Genomic DNA, 20,420 nt, shown 5'->3' with positions numbered 1-20,420 from the left:
TTATGTCATAATTATGATTTACCAAGGCAGTTTTTTTCCTATGTCTAAATGGGTCTATATATAACAATGCACTACAAAATGTAGATTTTTCTCAAATAGTCTTTAAGGTTAGAACTTTATGGTAGGTTAATGTTCAATTTTAAAAGCAAAGTGGCTGAAAACATTAAACGTATAGTCTACGGCATCTGCTAAGCAAATAAATAATGCAATGCAACAAGCATTCAGTTTATAAATATCCCTCAACAATTCCTGGAGCACAGCAGGACATCTGTTTCCCTCAGTCATCAAGCCCATGGGAACACCACAGGTCTTCAAGGTTTTGAACTCAAATATAGTTTACCCATGGACAGAGATGAGAGGCATGGTTCTGTTCCAGACCGTGAGTCATTCCAGGACGAAGTCAAGATTGACTAAAAGATAGGTAAATTAGCCAAAACGGTATTCACACAATGAGCTACTGCGTTGTTTCTGGTGTGTTTGCTCCAGTGCAGGAAATGGAGGTACAAAGAACTTGGAGCAGAGCAGACACAGAAAACTGAACAGGCATCTACCCTATGGCTTTGTTCAGACTAGCATCTATAATTCTAATCTGTTTATCTGTTCCAAGTCTAAACAGAAAAAGACCACACAAAATCCAACTTTTGTGTTTCCTGGCTTTGTTTTTGTTGGATGTGGACAGGTACTCACGATTTTGGTGGCTCTTTGTCATGCTTTCAGAATCCAAAGCATGGCAAAACTCATACACCGACCGGCCAAGAAGTTCCTCTGGTCTATATCCGATCAGGCTGGTGATTCTGAAACACAAAGAGAAGTCGAGAATAAAACTAATGGAACAGTCAAAACAAAGTGTGATTGAATTAAAGCAATGAAGCCATCATTAACCAAGATTCATGACTGTTGATTACATCTAAGCAATCAAACTTGTGCTGCTGGGAGCCAAAGTAAACTCTCCGCTTAGCTTAGTGAGAACAAATGATTACAAGCAGGACCCTTGTTTATTGGAGCTATAAATCACTTGTGCAAGAGAGTTGTACTTGTTCTGTCTGATCATTCTCTTTAATGTCTGTTTTTCAACTTGCTGAATTAAAAAAAAGAACAGGACAGGACACCCGTATCAACACAATGCCTCCAAAAGATAAATGCCAGATTTAAAGCAGATGTTGGCTTGTCTATTAATCACAAATGCATTTGTTGTAATGCTCAACATCTTCACCATATCATTTTTTGTGATGTTGAATACTCCATACAAACTCATGCGATTGTTATTTTTCTTCTGTTTGAACCTCCAGTTTCCCCTGGAGTAGCCTGCTCTCATTTCCTCTTCCAGTATGGGCTTTTAATGAACTCCGTACGGTCAATAATAAGCCTTATTAAATGAAAGCATGCAAATATCTGACCTTAGCTTTTAACCTTCTTCACAACACATCCACTGTAGTGTAGTACGGATGGGTGACCAGGCACTCAGAGCAGTACCGGCCCCATATTGCCAGGGGGCAAACGCTCTCCCCTGACTTGTTATGCAAGATTTGCAAGAGAAGTCAATTGTGCCCTTTAGGAGCTTTCAAAAAATCTAGCAAGAAAACAAGAAAAGCTCATAATCACTCTCCCTTACCACACACATTGATAACAAAGCTGGTAGTAGCAAAACAGGATTATGATAAGAGTTCCCAATACTGACCTTTGAAACACACACATATGAGCTCACTAACGCTGCTTAGGTGCACTCATGTAAGCGCAAAATGAAAAAATGATAAACACAGTTTAACAAAGATACAGTGACTTTTTGATAGTCCATGTATGGTGATCCATATGCTACTGTACTCCTAAAAATTCACAAAATTACACTACCTTTCAAAAGTTTAGGGTCAGTAAGATTATGTTTTTAAAATAAGTATTTTTCTGTGTGGGGCGTGGCGTTCCCAGCACTTCTGTCTAGTTGGGTTTCGGGTTTGTGTTGGGATTCAGACGTTCATGCTCCTTGTGTTTTGTCTTCTGTTGTGAGCGCACAGAATGAGCATTCGCTTGTTCTTGTGCACTGTCTTGTCATGTGAGTGTGCGCTGTCCTGTCTGTGTGTTTTGTGTTGTGTAGCATGCAGCTGGGGTTTTACTTGCTGCATGCTTTCTTGTTGTCATGTTTCGTGTGAACATGCAGTAATGAGTTTTCATTAGCTGCATGTTCATGTCACGTTTGGTGTGAGCACATGTTCATGTGTTTCTTGGTCCCATGTGCTCTCATGTCGATTGTCTAACTCCACCCACCTTGTTTCCTGATTATTGGTTCATTTGCCCCACCTGTCTTCTCTCATTACCCTCGTTTGTTTGCTTCCCATTTTATCTCCTTGTGTTTGCAGTCCTGTGCTGGATCGTCGTCAAACTTACCTCATGTTTCCCTGCTCCTGAAGTCAAGTCAAGTCAAATCAAGTCAAGTCAAGTCAAGTCAAGTCAAGTCAAGTCAAGTCAAGTCAAGTCAAGTCAAGTCAAGAGAAGTCAAGTCTTGTTTTTCCCCCTCAGGTTATTTTTGTTTATCTTGTTTTGTTTGATTTTTGTTTTTTAAAGAGCCCATTCTTCCTGCAATTGAGTTCTTGCTCCTTTTCCATTCTACAAACCCTGACACTTTACTTTCAGTGCAGCAAACTCTCTCCAGAAGTTCAGTGAGGATCTTTGAATGATCCAATGTTGACCTAAATGACTAATGATGATGAATAGAATCCACCTGTGTGTAATCAAGTCTCCGTATAAATGCACCTGCACTGTGATAGTCTCAGAGGTCCGTTTAAAGCACAGAGAGAATCATGAAGAACAAGACACCAGGCAGGTCCGAGATACTGTTGTGGAGAAGTTTAAAGCCGGATTTGGATACAAAAAGATTTCCAAAGCTTTAAACATCCCAAGGAGCCCTGTGCAAGCGATAATATTGAAATGGAAGGAGTATTAGACCACTGCAAATCTACCAAAACCTGGCCGTCCCTCTAAACTTTCAGCTCATACAAGAAGAAGACTGATCAGAGATGCAGCCAAGAGGCCCATGATCACTATGGATGAACTGCAGAGATCTACAGCTGAGCTGGGAGACTCTGTCCAAAGGACAACAATCAGTCGTATACTGCACAAATCTGGCCTTTATGGAAGAGTTGCAAGAAGAAAGCCATTTCTTAAAGCTATCCATAAAAAGTGTTGTTTAAAGTTTGCCACAAGCCACCTGGGAGACACACCAAACATGTGGAAGAAGGTGCTCTGGTCAGATGAAACCAAAATTGAACTTTTTGGCAACAATGCAAAACGTTATGTTTGGCCTAAAAGCAACTCAGCTCATCACCCTGAACACACCACCCCCACTGTCAAACATGGTGGTGGCAGCATCATGGTTTGGGCCTGCTTTTCTTCAGCAGGGACAGGGAAGATGGTTAAAATGAATGGGAAGATGGATGGATCCAAATACAGGACCATTCTGAAAGAAAACCTGATGGAGTCTGCAAAAGACCTGAGACTGGGACGGAGATTTGTCTTCCAACAAGACAATGATCCAAAACATAAAGCAAAATCTACAAAGGAATGGTTCAAAAATTACCATATCCAGGTGTTAGAATGGCCAAGTCAAAGTCCAGACCTGAATCCAATCGAGAATCTGTGGAAAGAACTGAAAACTGCTGTTCACAAACGCTCTCCATCCAACCTCACTGAGCTTGAGCTGTTCTGCAAGGAGGAATGGGCAAAAATTTCAGTCTCTCGATGTGCAAAACTGATAGAGACATACCCCAAGCGACTTACAGCTGTAATCGCAGCAAAAGGTGGCGCAGCAAAGTATTAACTTAAGGGGGCATAGTATATATATATATATATATATATATATATATATATATATATATATATATATATATATATATATATATATATATATATATATATATATATATATATAAATTATAAAATAAATTATAATCAAAGCCCCTTTGATATATTCTGCACAAACTTCCTGTCTCAATAGGAAATACATCTGACACTTTTTTTCAGATATTTTTTGGGCCCAATGTAAACACATATACACAAACACACATACAATGTATGCATTCATACTCCAATTAGTGAACAGTCCCTTGCCTCTCATCGCAGTAGATAAACTTCATGTCCATACTGTGTCTGCTCATGAACGTCTTGCTGTCGAGAGGTGTGTCGACATTAGAGGGGTGTGGGATCGGTGCACACAGCATAGTGACGCATGTGAGGGGTGGCTCCGAAAACCCACACAGCACTTGAGGGGGCCGGCTGCTGCACACTTGCAGATGCCCCGTGCAATGCAGCACCTGAAAGACAGAGCGGCAACAATGTTTTACTTAACAGCACATGCATGAGTACGATGCATGAAGCTGTATGATATGCTTATGCATTCTTACCTTCCAGTTGGCTGATTTAAGGTTGACAGTGCGACCTCTGTTGGTTACCGTACACTTCATCCTCATAAAGAAATCTCTGCTCGTGTTCATGTCTTTACCTCTTTTGCCATACAGAGGTCCTGCAAATAAAACACCTCTTAAGATATATGCTTAAAATTATTTATAAGTGACCATTGTGCTGGCCATAAAGCTTTTTTCGAGCACATTCAGAGGACTTTGCTCTGTCAGTGGGTCGTGGATGCCAGGTGCAAAGTTCAACCAAAGCTGAATCGGTCTGTCGAAACCTTAACTTCAGTATATTGAGCTTTCTGTGCTATTGCATAGGAATTATCTCAGAGTGGCCAATAAAATGGCAAGAAAATTACGTCAGTTGCTCAAGAGCTCTAAACAGGTCAGGTAACAGACTCGTGAAAGATAGAGGAAGAGACAGTGAGAGACAGATAAAACAAGAGGAGGAGGAACATTTGCTGTGGGGAAGACCCACTTACTCTCATTCTGAGTGTGTCTGTGTACAAGCACACACTGCTTACATGATAGCAAAAGAAACAGTAACTTACAGAAACAACTTGGGCCAGAGTAAAGGCCAAGTTCACACCAAGTTTGGTGCCAGTAATCGCAGTAATCACACAAGCTATGTTCAGCACTGAAACTATTCAAATCTAGTCTGCTAAATTCCTGTCATCGTGCGAAATAAACAAGGATACCAAATTAATAATTGCCCTGACTATAGAATGCTTTTAAAAGTCATATATATTTTTTTGTATTCTTTATGAAACTGTATACAATTAGTAAAACAATTCCTCTTGTTTATGAGCCTTGGTTAGTCCAGTTTGTATGCATGTTGATAGTGTTTATGGTACAACTGTACTGTCAGCCTTAGGTAAATAATCCTTTCCATGAGGGACTACAGGCTGGACTGTGGTCTATAATGTGAGGCTTGGTAAAAAAGTCAAGCCACAACAAGAATGTATAAAATGTAACATCATGACTATGATAAGTGCACTCAGATAAGGACATCTCCATGGCAAATTACACCCAGAGATAAAGAGGTCTAGGAGCCATTTTTGTTTTAAATGCAACAGTGTGTCCAAAAAAGACAGACAAAAATGTATCAACATATTTCTGGGTAAATCGATCTGAGCTAATGCACACCTGATTTGACACTGAGATTCTCACGGATTTCTTCATGATCGCAGGGGTGTGTGAAGTCAAAGATGCTGTGGCCTGTCAGTTCCACCTGATAACATTTAAAATAAATGCTCAGTCACTATACAATAAGTAACAGAATATTCAGCTCTGGAAAAAATCAAGAGACCACCTAACATGGATTTCTCAATGTTAAGTGGGCTCTTAATTTTTTTCAGAGCTGTAGGTTCTCTCTTTGTGTTATTCTAAAATGGAATAAAAGAAATGAAGTGAGGCTCACCTGTGTAAGGCCCATAAATTTGCTGACGTTTTCTGAAAGGAATATCATGTCCCCGTCTGATGTTACCACAGCAACAAAGCCTTCCAAAGACTTCAGATATAGACTGTCCATCTGGCTTTCATCCTGGTACCGGGTTTGTTGGACATTTGGGCCTGGTACAAAAGACAAGGCAACTTAGAATGTGTGTCTGTAGAATGTAATTTTTGTAATTTTTTGACTTTTTTGTCATTTACACTGGCAAATTATCAAACTCAACAAGACCTTCTCAAATCCAATGTCAAAGCACAATCACACACTCTTACACAAATATAGACTCATATCCTGTTCCTTTTAGCTTCACAATTTTTTTTTTTTTTTATTTATTAAAATTTAATTCACATATACTAAGATAAAAACAAGCTATTCAGCTGATCAGCAAAGAGGGATGTTTTGTGGCACACAATGCCATGAAAAGCATCAACAACTTGAGAAAATAATTAAAGCAAGGCTCCATGCTGTGAGTTTCATGTCTGCTTCCCTGCAGATAAGACCTCTTCCCCGGCTCATTCAGATCAGGCACTGAGGTCCAGAGCGCTCATACATCAGCACTGTGTGTCCACATTGTGCGTTTGGGTATCAGCAGGTGGTCCATGTCTGCGTTCCCACCTCAAGCCCCGCTACATTCGCTCTGGTGCTATAAATACTTCACTGTGATGTCTTACTTCCCTCGCTCTCAGCAAAACCCAAGAACTCACAATTTTCTGCCTCTTTCCATCTCTATAAGAATCATTTAAGTCTTTTCTGGTTGTGAACAAGGTTCTCTGAAAGCCTTGATCTTTCATGTCTCAGGAATTTACAGTATGTGTCACTTAGGCTCATTTAAGTTCCAAATTTAAGGTCAGTATGTTTTTTTTAACTGAATTTATTGAGCAAGGACACATTATTTTTGATTAAAAATAATCAAAAGTGATGGTACAGACTGTTTATAAACTGTTTCAACACTGATAATAATAAGAAATGTTTCTTGAGCAGAAAATCTGCATAATATTATAATATTATTATAATGATTTCTGTAGGATCACGTGACACTGAACACTGGAGTAATGATGCAGAAAACTCAGCTTTGCCATCACACAACAAATATCACTTTAAAATATGTTGAAATAGAAAAGTAATTTTACAGTAGACTGCAATAATATTTCACAATAATACTCTTTTATTGTAAACTAAATGCAGCCTTGTTGAAAATAAGAACAGTCTTTCAAAAATGTTTTTCAAAAAACCAACCCCTAAACATTTGAACAATAGTGAAACGATTGTTTACAGTACGACTATTGGGCTATACATTTAATGTAGCTAGCTCAGATCAATTTGTCTCTGAAGATAAATGTTTGAGCTCATATAGAAATATGAGAACAATGTGACATTTTTTGTCTTTAGCTTAAAGGAAGTGTATGTAAGATTGTGGCAAAAACTGGTACTGCAATCACTATCCTCTCTCCCTTGCCTCCCTGACTCGCGGTTGCCAGATAGGCTGCAGGATCCAGCAGGAACTTTTGCAGCTGCAGCTGTGGATACTAAAGCAAATCTGGCAACCCAGATGACGACACACTACTGACTTTGTGATTGGTAGATAGGTGAAGGGTGAAGGGTGGAGCTTCAGGCCAAAACACAACATGACAGCATCAACATTAGTTGAGGGCTGCAACAACAACTTTTAAATGACAATATCTGGTCGGACTACTGTTGTCAGTGATATAAGTATTTGAAATTAACATGATTTCTTAATGTCTAGTGACATATCAGGGCCATTTTATGATTACTTAAAAAACATTTCTTACACAGTTTCTTTAAAAATGAGAAAATACGATTAGCAGGAGACTTGACAAAAGTCTCAATTTGCTCTATATTTAAGCTCATTGCAGATGTTTTACGCTCAGTTGAGAAGTTAAACAGGGAATTTCCTTCCCTATGATCAACAACCCTCTTCTAATACTATTCTAATACTGTTGAATTATCCTTTACAGAGCTTTCTGTTGAAAGCTGGGCTATTTGAAAATATCTTTAGATTGTTGAAGATCAAGAGATATGAGTTGTGATTTTTCATTTTGACAGGAGATGATCCACTTTGGTTCATCTGTCCTGGGCCATTTGCTAATGAGGGTTCAAAGATTTATATATTCAAAAGGACTTTGCTGGAAATTCAGGATATAAAAGGATGCCCCAGTGTTTAACCAATGACTCCTTTGAGGTAAGTTCAAAATGGCAGAAAGATCAAAAGTTAGATTTGGTTCGGATAAGAAGCGATGAAGGCCCTGTCCCAAATGACACACTGCATTTGTACTTTCAGTATTGTGAACTTACAATGGCAGCCGCGTGTCCGTTAAGTCCATGAGACCGTGGGATGTCCCATTTGTCATTTTAGGTTTCATAAGGGTGCTTGTGGGAGCCCCTTTTGCGGTCGATATGCACGTTGATGCCCACAGCAGACTTCTACCCTACTGTCAAAGTGTCGTTATGTCGTTAAAGTGAGAAGAGGAAGAGTTAGCGGACTCTGCAAAAGTGCACATAAAGAGTACATATTGGCTGCAAGGGAGACGCTCACGGCACCCTTCTTAAACCTAAAATGACAAAGAGGACATGCTACAGTCTTGTGGACTTACGGTAGGACAGCTGCCTTTGCAAGTCCACAAGCCCGCAAGTGCTCATGAAGTGTGCCATTAAGGACAGAGCAACCTCTTTAACACCTATAAGTGATATTATTATTTTATGACTATGCAGTTGTTGAATATATCGATAATACAGCTGGTTTTAAAATCTAGTGCCTTAAAGTAGCAAAGGACAAAGAATAAATCATAACCTCCAGAAAGACAGTGAATATCACAAGCAGACCTGCAAGGCGCCAACACAGAAATGATTGTGGCTAAGAAAAGAGTGTGAGAAGAATTCACTGTTCAGTGTTCACAGAAAACAATACCACTAGCAGCCCCTAATTACTCCACCACTCATTATCTCTCTCTTTCCCTGTTTCTCCACATACATCGATCTTCCTCCACCCACTTCCACATCACACACACATTTTCATCAACAGATTCAATCTCTTCCCTTTTCATTGTTTAATCCACCCTCTCTCTCAGAGGTATGCACACATACTGTACACATGTATGTGCGTCAGGTCTGGAGTCTGGAAACAATGTGCAGTGCTCTTTGTCTGTCTTCCTGCATTTCTTATTGTATATATTAAGGAGTACAGGACATATCATGGACTAACCCACCCCGAATTCACTGACACATAGACATGTTTACTTAGCTGTTTAAATTAGCACACACCACAGACCTATACTGTGTTCATGAAAAGCTAATTATAAGGTTGCACTTTATTTCAAGGTGACATAGTTACATTGTACTTACTCAAATAAGTAATATTAAGAGTAATATTTATGAACTACATGTACTTACTATATCATTACGGTTTGGGTTAGGGTTTGGTTTAGTTACTTGCAATTATGCATAATTTACTGTTATTACTAAAGTAAGTACATGCAGTAACGTGTAATTATGCCACCTTAAAATAAAGTGTTACCAATTATAATAACTACAAACTAAACTAAACCCATAATTTTATTTCTAAATCATCTTTCCAAATGAAGAAATCCATCCCCAAATGCAGGTTTGGACAGATATGAACTACAGCTCTAAAAGTGACAGACATTCATAATATTAACACATTTTTCTATTTCAAATACATGCTGTTCCTTTGAGAAAAATATTGAACAGCACAACTGTTTTCAACATTGATCATGTTTCTTAAGCAGCAAATCAGAGTGATTTCTAAAGGATCATGTGACTCTAAACAATTCGCCATCTTTGCCATCACAGGAATAAATTATAGATTTAAAAATAAATGGTTATACATTTTAAATGGTCATAATATTTCACTATATTACTATTTTACTGTATTTTACAGCCTTGGTGAGCAGAAGAATTTTTTTTTAAAACATAAAAAAATCTTACTGACCCCAGACTTGAAGTGAAGTAGCAAATTTGGAAATCATTTACAAAAACATTAACACACAGAACTTCCTAGACATCCTTACCAGCATGTTTGTTAAAGTTTTTCAGGATTATTATGTCAACCACCAAAAATATAAGTCGAAATCAAAATAACAAAAAGGAAACGACAACCATATGCAAATCCAGTGAAATTAGTGTATTATTAGCCAGTTTAAGCCAGTATGTGGCTTTGTCATATTTTAATAACTTTTGACCAACACCAAGTGTACTCAAAAACATCACAATTTCTTTAATATATGGCTCTATGGGATGTGATAGAATCACAATAACAACAACAGATACAAAATGCACAAAGATATTTGTGTAGCTGTGTACCTGAGCTGAAGAGTTTACGTGTGCGCAGGAAGCTGATAGCTAGCCTCATGATGGAGGCCTTGTCCAGGTGGGAGCTGATGCTGTGGGGTAACGGCAGCTGATGGGCCAGCTCATAGAACACCTCTGTCTCTTTACTGCGCCTGCAGCGCGCTGCATCACGAGACTTTTCCTTGCGCCTTTCTGAAGGATGCCTGGAAAACAGAGGAGGCTGATGAAAACAACTCATAGCCTATAGGCTGAGCTTCAGCTTAGATACTGTGTGCAGTCCATTTTTGGTGAAAACAGAGATTGTACATTACATTATTTATTGTTCTTAATACATTTTTATGTGGGAAGGGCAAAAAAAGACCTTTAACTTTGATTGAAGGTAATTTGTTATCAAATAGACTTGATAAGAAAGTCTATTAAAAAAAATGAAGCACTGCTAATGCAGGGGTTACTTCTAAACCAGTGAGTTTTTATTAGTCAACATGGCAAATTTGTGTGCCGAAGTTCACCAAACTTGAACCTGATGAATCTGTGAGGTATTTTTTCTCTCCACATGCGAAATTTCAGAATGCATAAAAAAATCACTTTAAGAGCAAACAAAAATTGCCAAGTGCTTCTCACTCTCAGCCCAGACCAACAAAACTGACAAACTGCAAGGTTTTGGGACAAGTGGTTCCATGTTTAATAAAAATAAACTATTCTTCAAAATATTTATTTTTATTTTCAGCGTACTTTTTGTGGACATACACAAACATATGGAGGCTTGTTTCCGTCAAAAATAATGCACAAGGTAATTCTGACTCTTTTTCCTCAAGAATTGCGAGATATAGTCGCAATTGCGGAGTTTAAAGTCAGAATTGTGAGATGTATTATATTTTCCCCCTCAGAACTGGACTTCATATTTCGCAATTCTGACTTTATAGCACAATTGCGTGTTTATATCTCACAATTCTCACAAAGTTTTAAAGTCAGAATTGCGTGATATTAAGCAATGCTTTTGCTTTGACTCAAAGAGGATGTTTGAATGGAAGCTTGTTTCCGCCACAAAATAAAACATTTTTAAAGATAGTTTACATCTCGCAATTCTGACTTTTTTTCCCTTAGAATTGTGAGATATAAACTTCAGTCAGAATTGCAACTTTATATCCCACATTTCTGACTTTACATTGTGCGATTTTGACTTCACAACTCGCAGTTCTGATATCTTGTCTCAGAATTGTGACGTATAATCTCGCAATGTGAGTTATAAAGTCAGAATTTTAGGATATAAATTTGCAGTTCTGACTTTATATCACGCAATTCTGACTCTATAATTTGCAATTACGAGTTTATATCTCACAATTCTAAGGAAAAAAAAGTCAGAATTGTGAGATGTAAACTATCTTTAAAAATGTTTTATTTTGTGGTGGAAACAAGCTTCCATTCAAACATCCTCTTTGAGTCAAAGCAAAAGCATTGCAAAACCACACCTGTGAGAATCTGAACATCAGGTTTTTTAATCTAGGTTTACTCACTCGCAGAGTCATCGCAGGTTCAAGAATAGTTCGCTCTTTAATTTGGCACAATAAATTAAATACCAGTCAAATCAGGCCGGGTCAGGTCAGGTCACAGGGCCGAGCCCATGCAGATGTCTATCTTGAGCTTGTAAGTACATGTTGTACAGTATAATCTGACAGTCATGTGACAGTTATGTACACTACCAAAAGTTTGGAGACGGTACGATTTTAAAAATTAATTTAGAAAAAATCTCTTCTGCTCACAAAGGCGGCATTCATTTGATCACAAACACAGTAAAAACAGCAATATTGTGAAATATTCTTACGATTTAATAATAGTTTTCTATTTTTATATATTTAAAAACGTAGCTGAATTTTTAGCAGTGTCACATGATCCTTCAAAAATAATATTTTTATGGAATTCTATGATAAATAGAAAGTTCAAAAGGACATCATTTATTTGAAACAGAAATCTTTTGTAACATTACAGTCACTTTTGATCAATGTAATGGATCTTTCTTTGTTGAATAAAAGCAGTTGCTTTAAAAATAAAAACTTACTGACCCCAAACTTTTGAATGGTAGTGTAATGTATAAGTGTTGACAAAATGTAATGCAGCATATACTTCTATAAAAAACTGCATATAGCATTCTATCTATAACCTTACAGGTTAAAGGGATAGTTCCTCTAAAAATTTTGAACTGAGAGTAAAAGGAATTTGAACGTTTGTGTGAACGTTTATCTTACTAGGTGAAAGATTTCTGTGGTTTGTGGCTTGCCAGTGTGTGAAAGAGAGTGTGGCATAGAGGAGTGAACTCTCAATGGCCTCTGAGTGCGGTGTGCCACAGTTAACTGTGCCACGCTCACAACAAAACCAAGCCACAGCACTGTTTGTTGGCGAAACACCACAAGTGCTCTCTAATGCGTCACACGTAATGACACACTAACACCGATACCAACTCGTGACCCCTGGCCTGTGTGCAGCACTAAGATTCGATGTCTGAGGGAGGCCGATGCTGAGACCAGGATCGAGCGGTGTAATTCCAGTAGCAGCCTCCCAGTGTGGGTCCCCTATTCCTCGGCTCAGGTCATCCCAGCTATGGGAGTGTTTGTAAAATGTGCACAGCACGGTGCGGGGGTGCAGGAATGCGATAATCTGCCCTCTATTAGAGGGCTGCATATTTGGCGACCACACAACATGCCCCCTTTCTGCCATCCCGCCACCCCCATTTTCAGAAAAAATTGCCATTGTTAATAGTAACTATGGATTCTTCTCACAGGAAATGGCTGATCGTTTTTACTCAGAGGCCAAACCAATGAGACTCAAACATGAATTTTCTGTCTGCATTTTCTCAGAACTAAATGAGGAATGGCAACTTCCATTTCAACCCAAACAGTTACTGCTTTCTGTCTCTAACCATAAATGAAACCCCATCAGGTTTTAATGAGCAGAAATCAAGTGCAGCTCTAAAAATAAAGACACAATAGTTAAATTTAAAAGGGGAAAGATTATGCCTCACATGTTCAATACATTAATTTGTGGCAGAAAAAGAGAAACAGCTTTCCTATCAGCTGATTCTGCATGATTACCTCCCAGAGTTTGAGTGCTTATACAATCAATTATATAAGCAATTTACAATCAGAGAGAACTTATACGCAATAAAACTAATGAAATTATTGTAAAATCTTCAGCTACAAGACAATCTCTAAAAGAATCTGCCCTTTTGCAAATGCTCTAATTTCTTATCATTTCCTGGTAACTATCCAACTTTTAAATTAATGCATGTGTGTCACGAAAGAATTTAAACAGACAAGCTGCACAATACTGTGTAAATGTACAATCTGTATATGCACTTATGCATTAAAATCTCCAACAATGTGCTGCTCACTGTAAAATTTGCATAATGCAGCATTTCGCTACACTCAAATATAGCACATTGCTCTCTTATTTTGAAAATCTGACATGCATGGAAAAACATGAACCCACCAGACAACATTATTAACTAAAATAGAAACTACATTGTCGTGCCAGAGGTGGAGTTACGCCTTTCAATGGCCTTTCAATGCCAGAAATTTTACTTCAGTCACATTTCAGAACTGAACAGATTTGTAATAATTAATATCACACAGGCAAGAGCAAGTTCAATAAAGTTAAGTTGCCAGAGGCCTTGTCTATTTTTATGTACGTCAACGAAAATAGTTCTTTAAAAATATGGCTGTGCAATATACCGAAATTATCGAAATATCGCAAATGTACATCTCACAATATGCATATCGCAACAGCACGCAATATCTGAACGATTTTAATAGGCTACCTCAACATTGTAAAGTGTAACACGACTGTTACTTATGGGACTTGCTTGACGTTAAAAGAGTTATTAAATGCAATAATTTGTGAAAAACAATAACTTTAAGTCAGCTGTCTGCCACACACACAAACACACACACGGAACGTGAACGATTTGTGACATAAAACACTGCTGGTCACTTTCTAAAATTGTTTCGATGCTTTCTTTTCCCAGAAATAAAGTCAAACACATAAATGGTATCATTCTCAGTTTTTAAATATTTAAAATTATATATATAATTTAAATAGATTTTACACACTAATAGCAATATTGTATCGCATATCGAATATGACATTATTTAACAAGATATTGCATATCGCATTTTTCTTCAATATTACACACCTCTACAAAAACAAAGATCAAAACAGAATATATCTGCAAGCAAAGACACCATAATGAAGTTTCATACTAAATGAACTGGCATTTTAAACTAATCGGAGTAAACGATACAATTACTCACTTAAAAAGACAGTAGTTATAAGCTACATGTTTTATTCCTGAATAAATTAGTGCTTCGAATGAACTGGTTGAGTGAATGATTCAAAGACAAAGACTGTCATTTGTTGCCACCACCTAATGGCATATCGATGTAACCTACCTGTTGAGGATTCAAATACCTAAAAAACCCACCCATCAGCATTATGCGTATTTCCCAAAACTTGTTTGATTTGATTTATTATAACAAAAATATATAATACATATCTGATTATTTCAGTGGTTTGGTTTTAAACAATCTAGAAAGCACTTCTCTCACAGCCAGCTGGAATCAGCAACGATCACCCAATGTGTGAACTCCTATCTTATTTTTTCAGTAACACAATCCAGATCTACACTGCCCAAACGCCCCTTGGAAGTGAGCTGAGGGTAAAGGTTTATCTCTCTGCTGAGATGAAGTTTTTACAAACCCTCATTCGAACTGGATTCAATCTCTCAAATGAAGGGGAGTTGTGTCCTCTGCCCTCTACTAGACTACTGAGTTCTGTTCCCACAAGGTCCAGCTGCTGACCTCAACCCCCAGTTACGCTGCAAACGCTTTCGACATTAGCTGGCTAAACAACTTCTGAATTAGAGATGCGCTTCAGGTCAAGGTAGCCTGAAGATGCGGGCCTGCTGGCCATTTTGATTTCTTTACCCTCGCTTTTGCATTCTTTTAACCTTTCGTGACATTACTAGAACAAAATAACAAGACCGACAGCTATGTAGCCACTCCCGCCTTTTCTCAGCATGCAGTGTTCTTCACATTAAAAGTGTCAATCAGGCTCTCAACAGGTAGCTGACACGAGAATAGTCTGTATTTCAGCGGGAGATCTTCAGAGAGATTTTAAGAGCTGTTGCAATTCATAAAGTGCAAATAACAACCTAGCAAACACAATGGCAAGACCGCTGTAACTATCACCCATTGCCTCGGGCGTCATCGCGCGCAACCAAGGCAAAACCTGTCAAAGGGAGCAGATCATGTGATTAGCAGGCCGATGTGAACCCATTCCTCCCTCTATCTCTCTCTGCATCTCCCCTCTCAACCAGATTAGGCCAGAGTTCACAGAAAGCCAAAAGCCAGATTGTACAGAGCAGCCATTCACTACAGATAATCCTATTTTCCCTATAACCTCAAATAGATGGCCAACCTTTAGTTTCTCAACTAATAATCCAGTAAAGAATCAGTGTTAAACAGAATATGATGTCAGAATAATCATAGTGCATATGTATTATATGGCATGTTCCTTCTGTGCAAGCTTTGATGGATGTCATTAAAACAGAGTTAAATGATTACATTACCCCAAAGGCACCAATGGCAAAAGACATCACAGTAAATCACAGTGCTAATGAAACACTTGTAAAGCAAGTTAAACAAACCAGATAAGAGATAAGAATCAGATAAAGTGATGGAAGTAACCAGAGCAGGGACACATCATGCCTGTCCATGCATTAAAAGAGAGTTGAGCCCTGATCTGATAACCTCAGTTTCAATTGGAACATTACCTTCCTGTTAACAAGCCAACAAGAACCACGCAAAGGAATAACCCTTCATCTTCAACCAGCCTTAGGCACCAGAGAGCCAGTGCTGGTTTATTTGACCCCCAAATCAATCTGCTGTATCTGGCAATATCTGAATTTCAATATCATCCATGCAACTCACCATTGACCAGACCAATAGATATTCTTATATGGGGTTTGTATCTTGGATGATAAAGGCATTTTTGTCTCTGGAGGAGGGACAGTGATATGTGAATTGACAGTGAACATATTAAATTGTATTATTTGATTTCCATTGTGTAGGAAAATAGTAATAAATATATGCATCATTAATTATATATTAGTAGTGTAATAGTTAAGATCGAACTGAAAAACATGATCAAAATTAGTTGATTTACAGACTAAAAAGACACTTTATAATGTTTGCACTATTTCATCTTTATCTTCTAAATTTAGCCAAAATAGACTGTAAACTGTTTTCAATATATTGCAAAAGAAAAAAAGACAATAAGGATTTTTTTTCAATCTGTTAAGAATTATTTTACCCAGGATATAGAAAATAGCACAATAGCTAATTCTGAAATAAATCAGAATACTTTAAACAACTGTAAAAATAACAGTAATAATTACTGAATAAGAGCTCTAGAAACTCATGAAACTAACAGAAATGACAGAAAACGTGACAAATTAAAGGGATACAAACAAAGAAATGTAGGCTATGCTTATTTATAAAATATCTTACAGTATGACTATGATTTTGAATTCAACAGTAAGTTAGTTATTTATTGTCAGACCTTATTATGCATTTTATTCTAACACTCTCTGAGGGGTCAAATTCTTTGAATAAACTATTTGTTTTATAAGAATGCATAGCCCAATGATGATTACAACATAATATTTTTTTACCCAAACCTTTTAAACCCGTAGGCATGTTACAATAAGTGGATCATTCGTTTTTTTTTTTTTTTTAATTAGCAATGGAACTCTGGTAATTACATTTTAATAACTTTTCAAGTCATTTATATGAGTCCATTAACAAGAGCGAGACAAAAATAGGATCCGCGCGCACCTCTCCAATATCAAAGTCTTGAGAAACTAAACTTGCGGGGGGAATTATGTAAATATGTTATTCATACAAGAAAGACAATATCAGTTCAAATACAAGACCGGTAAGATTAGCAATCATTTAACTCGATATGTGGCTTATTTTGTTAAAACAGCAGTTTATTCCGCTCTGGCGCCTGTGCAAATCTCACCTGACTATCTTAAATTAAGGTACACAACTCAAGTAAATACATAACTGAGAGTTTACGCGGAAATAAAATGATTTATTGCGCCTTACCTTTTTTTCTCTCTGTCGGCTGTCATGATGCGCCAACCTTGTCCTGCGTATAATGAATTCACTGAACTTTTCCGAAACGAAGAAAAACTGAATCGCGTATTTTCAAACAAATGCCTTTATTTTGTCATTTCTCCTCCTTAAGGTCCATTCTCATGACATTTCCAGTAATGACCGGAGCAGTTAGTGCAGTCTCAGAACACTGCCGAGGATCGCACTACCTCTCCAGAGTGACACTGACTGACCGGACGCTGGTAAAGACGAGAGCTCGTGAGCGCCACTCCTGTGCTGCGCGTGCTATCAGCACTCTGTGGGTTAGTATTGGCACTGTGCGAACTGATTGGTGCTCTTCATATCTCGCGGCTGCCTCCCAGCGCGCGATCCCGAGACCCTCGCTTCCCATTCCCAGTCACGCTCGCGCTCTCCGCGAGTCCTGTGAGAGCATGTTGGCCGTGACAAAGTTGTTTCAGAGTCGCTTATAAAACAAACAACGGGAATCCCATGTGAAGTGTCCAAGATTGAGTCAAAATGAGCGAAAGTTCATCAGGACTGAATATTAATCTTTAAACGTGGATAAACAAGCAAACATGACCGTCGACCATGGAAAAAATAACAGTAAAGTCTACTTTCCAGGACTTAATAGGAACAAATTTAACTTTAGTTCAACTCTGTCCTGGATCCATTCCCATTTAATAAAACAGATTAGAGTAGATATTAGAGTATATAGCATGTAAATAAACATGTAATCGATCCCCTGTAACCCTGTTATGACTTTTTGATTAAAAAAGCAAGTGTGTCTGTCATACACTTAAAATAAATGATCAGTTCTTAAAAGAACAGCATTTTCTTTGTGTAAATAACATTTTAATAATCTAAATAACTTTATTGTACACTGCAAATAATCTTTTGTGGAATAGAAAGTTTCCATGGTTGTCAACAGTTCTTGATAGATGAGCAAACAATGCCAATAAAGGTTATTTTATTTTTAAGAGTGTATCAAAATGGTTTATTGTTAAGTGTATCAGAACAGTTAGGCCTAGAGAAGTTTGCATCTGCACCCCCCCAAAATATTCTCAGGCCTTTTCTTTAAATGACTGCTGAACTGCTCACGTCACACTCATTTGCAATAATGCACACACACAACATGCACGTTTGTTATGCAAGAACATCTTAGTGACGGGACAGTTTTTGGTGAGATTTGTTGAACCCAAACCCTAGGAGAAACCCGTTGGTTTCAGCATATTTAAAGCAGGACGTAACATGGTTGATTTGTGAGTCATTCAAATAATAGTATAATAGCAACAACACTTTGAATGTGCTTACAAGTCATTTTTAATGTTTCACTATATGTGTGTTAAAAGTTAAGACTCACAAGTAACCTCTAATCACATATTTTACTTTTGCAATTTGATGTTGTTTCCTCTGTATGGGTGTGTGCACATAATACTCTTTCAACATATCACCAAAACGCAGCATTTTTCATACATCTTAGGGTTTAATAGGTTAAACAAAACATTCACATCCTTTAGATGACAGTACATTTGGCACATAGTAAAATGCTTACAATGAGATAACGCTAGTGTATCCAGAAAAGAAATACCTCTGTGCACATGAAGCTTCACCATACAGAAACTAAAGTCCTTTACCAGATGTATGAAATACAGCACTATCATACATATGAAACATTTATGTATTTTAATACTGTATGTGGAACTATTCAATATTCAGCCAGAGAAATCTTTGCACTTATTTTAAGAGGTAATTCTTAGTTTATTTACTCTGTTTTGACTTTGAAGACCATGGATGCATCCTACGTATATATCAAGTTCATTCCTTTACACTTAAAAAAGGAAACAACGGGGGAAATTAAAGCTGAACGAGACATTTGGCATGATACAGTGAGGGTGACAGACAGAAAGGTGTCTGCGAGAGAAAAGGCTTCAAAGACAATCGGCAACATTGACCTAGCTACCATAATCAACCCACAGACAGGGTTTAAAAAACAAAGCAATGGAACAATTTGAAACAAAGAAGAAACTTCAGACAGAAATAAAACATTTAAAGTCAGCAACCATTTTTTTAAAAAGAACAATAAAACACATTTCTAAAGCAAAAGTCATCACATTCCAGAAGGTTTTAATTAGTACGCCTGAAATGTACCCTTTTCGTTTATTCGCCTCTACTTTAGACCCTTTCACATTGCACGAGTAAATGTTTCAACTACAGGGGGTCACAGAATTTTAAAAACAAGACTGAATAGTTCTATGGAGGTGTGTAACAAGGCTTAATTGACTGAAATAAAGTAACACAAAAAGACGCGAGAAAACGATAGAAGTGTAGACACAAAAAGGAAGCGACATATAAATTGAATAAATTAAGAGCGCACACATTTTTCCACTACATTCCACAGCTTATGTACTTCAGCAAACTATGTACACGAGAGAAGCATGAGAGAGCGAGAAAGCCTTTGGTGAAGCTCTAACCTATGGAACGCACGAGAAAAACAACAGACAAATTCAAAAATAAAGAAACAAATGAGGGGAAATGTGTTCAGGGTATTGCACATAGATATCAAAAAACATGTTCGTCTTTCCATGAACTGATGCTACTTAATAACAACACAATCTGCAAGACCATGCAAACAACTGCCTACTCTAAGAAGCTTTCACAGGCTTTTGGAGCGAATACTATGTACATGTTGCGTTCTGTACAAAATGAACGGACTGCTGTGGGTGCTGGTCTGTCTGCCCATGACTATACCATATTACGGTATGCATAGCACTGGGACATGGCAAACACGCACGCACACCACAGCCTTTAGAAATGAAAAGCCATTGCAAAACAACATAAAAACAACTGTAGAGCTTCAGGAGGACAAGGGCCTCTCACTCTCATTCATGCAAACACATGCACACGGAAACACACGTCATGCACACACCTACTCAGGCCGACACTTTGTAACACAACCCATATACAGCAGGTTATCATTCCTAATGAACCTTGAAAACACTGTGATGAAATATATATATATATATATATATATATATATATATATATATATATATATATATATATATATATATATATATG

The 20,420-nt window shown here is 37.6% G+C and overlaps 1 protein-coding gene across 2 annotated transcripts in view; it reads right to left on the bottom strand.

Annotated features, from left to right (window-relative positions):
- The window catches only part of epas1a (endothelial PAS domain protein 1a), a 31,525-nt gene extending 13,770 nt beyond the window's left edge, over positions 1–17,755 (bottom strand). Inside the window, exons 1-7 of one of the 2 annotated variants that reach the window (XM_067430384.1) lie at positions 17,334–17,755; positions 10,186–10,376; positions 5,818–5,969; positions 5,544–5,628; positions 4,392–4,510; positions 4,099–4,301; positions 688–794 (exon numbers count right to left, since the gene is read on the bottom strand). In XM_067430384.1, the coding sequence (XP_067286485.1) occupies positions 688–794; positions 4,099–4,301; positions 4,392–4,510; positions 5,544–5,628; positions 5,818–5,969; positions 10,186–10,376; positions 17,334–17,359 (883 nt within the window). In that variant the 5' untranslated portion in view covers positions 17,360–17,755. The remainder of the gene's footprint in view (positions 1–687; positions 795–4,098; positions 4,302–4,391; positions 4,511–5,543; positions 5,629–5,817; positions 5,970–10,185; positions 10,377–17,333) is intronic. The other variant, XM_067430385.1, reaches the window with a different exon arrangement.
- Positions 17,756–20,420: the final 2,665 nt, after the last annotated feature.

The sequence above is a fragment of the Pseudorasbora parva genome, chromosome 21 (genome assembly GCF_024679245.1).
Source record: "Pseudorasbora parva isolate DD20220531a chromosome 21, ASM2467924v1, whole genome shotgun sequence".
In the NCBI taxonomy this organism is placed as follows: domain Eukaryota; kingdom Metazoa; phylum Chordata; class Actinopteri; order Cypriniformes; family Gobionidae; genus Pseudorasbora; species Pseudorasbora parva.
This window is presented reverse-complemented; position numbering and strand designations above follow the sequence as displayed.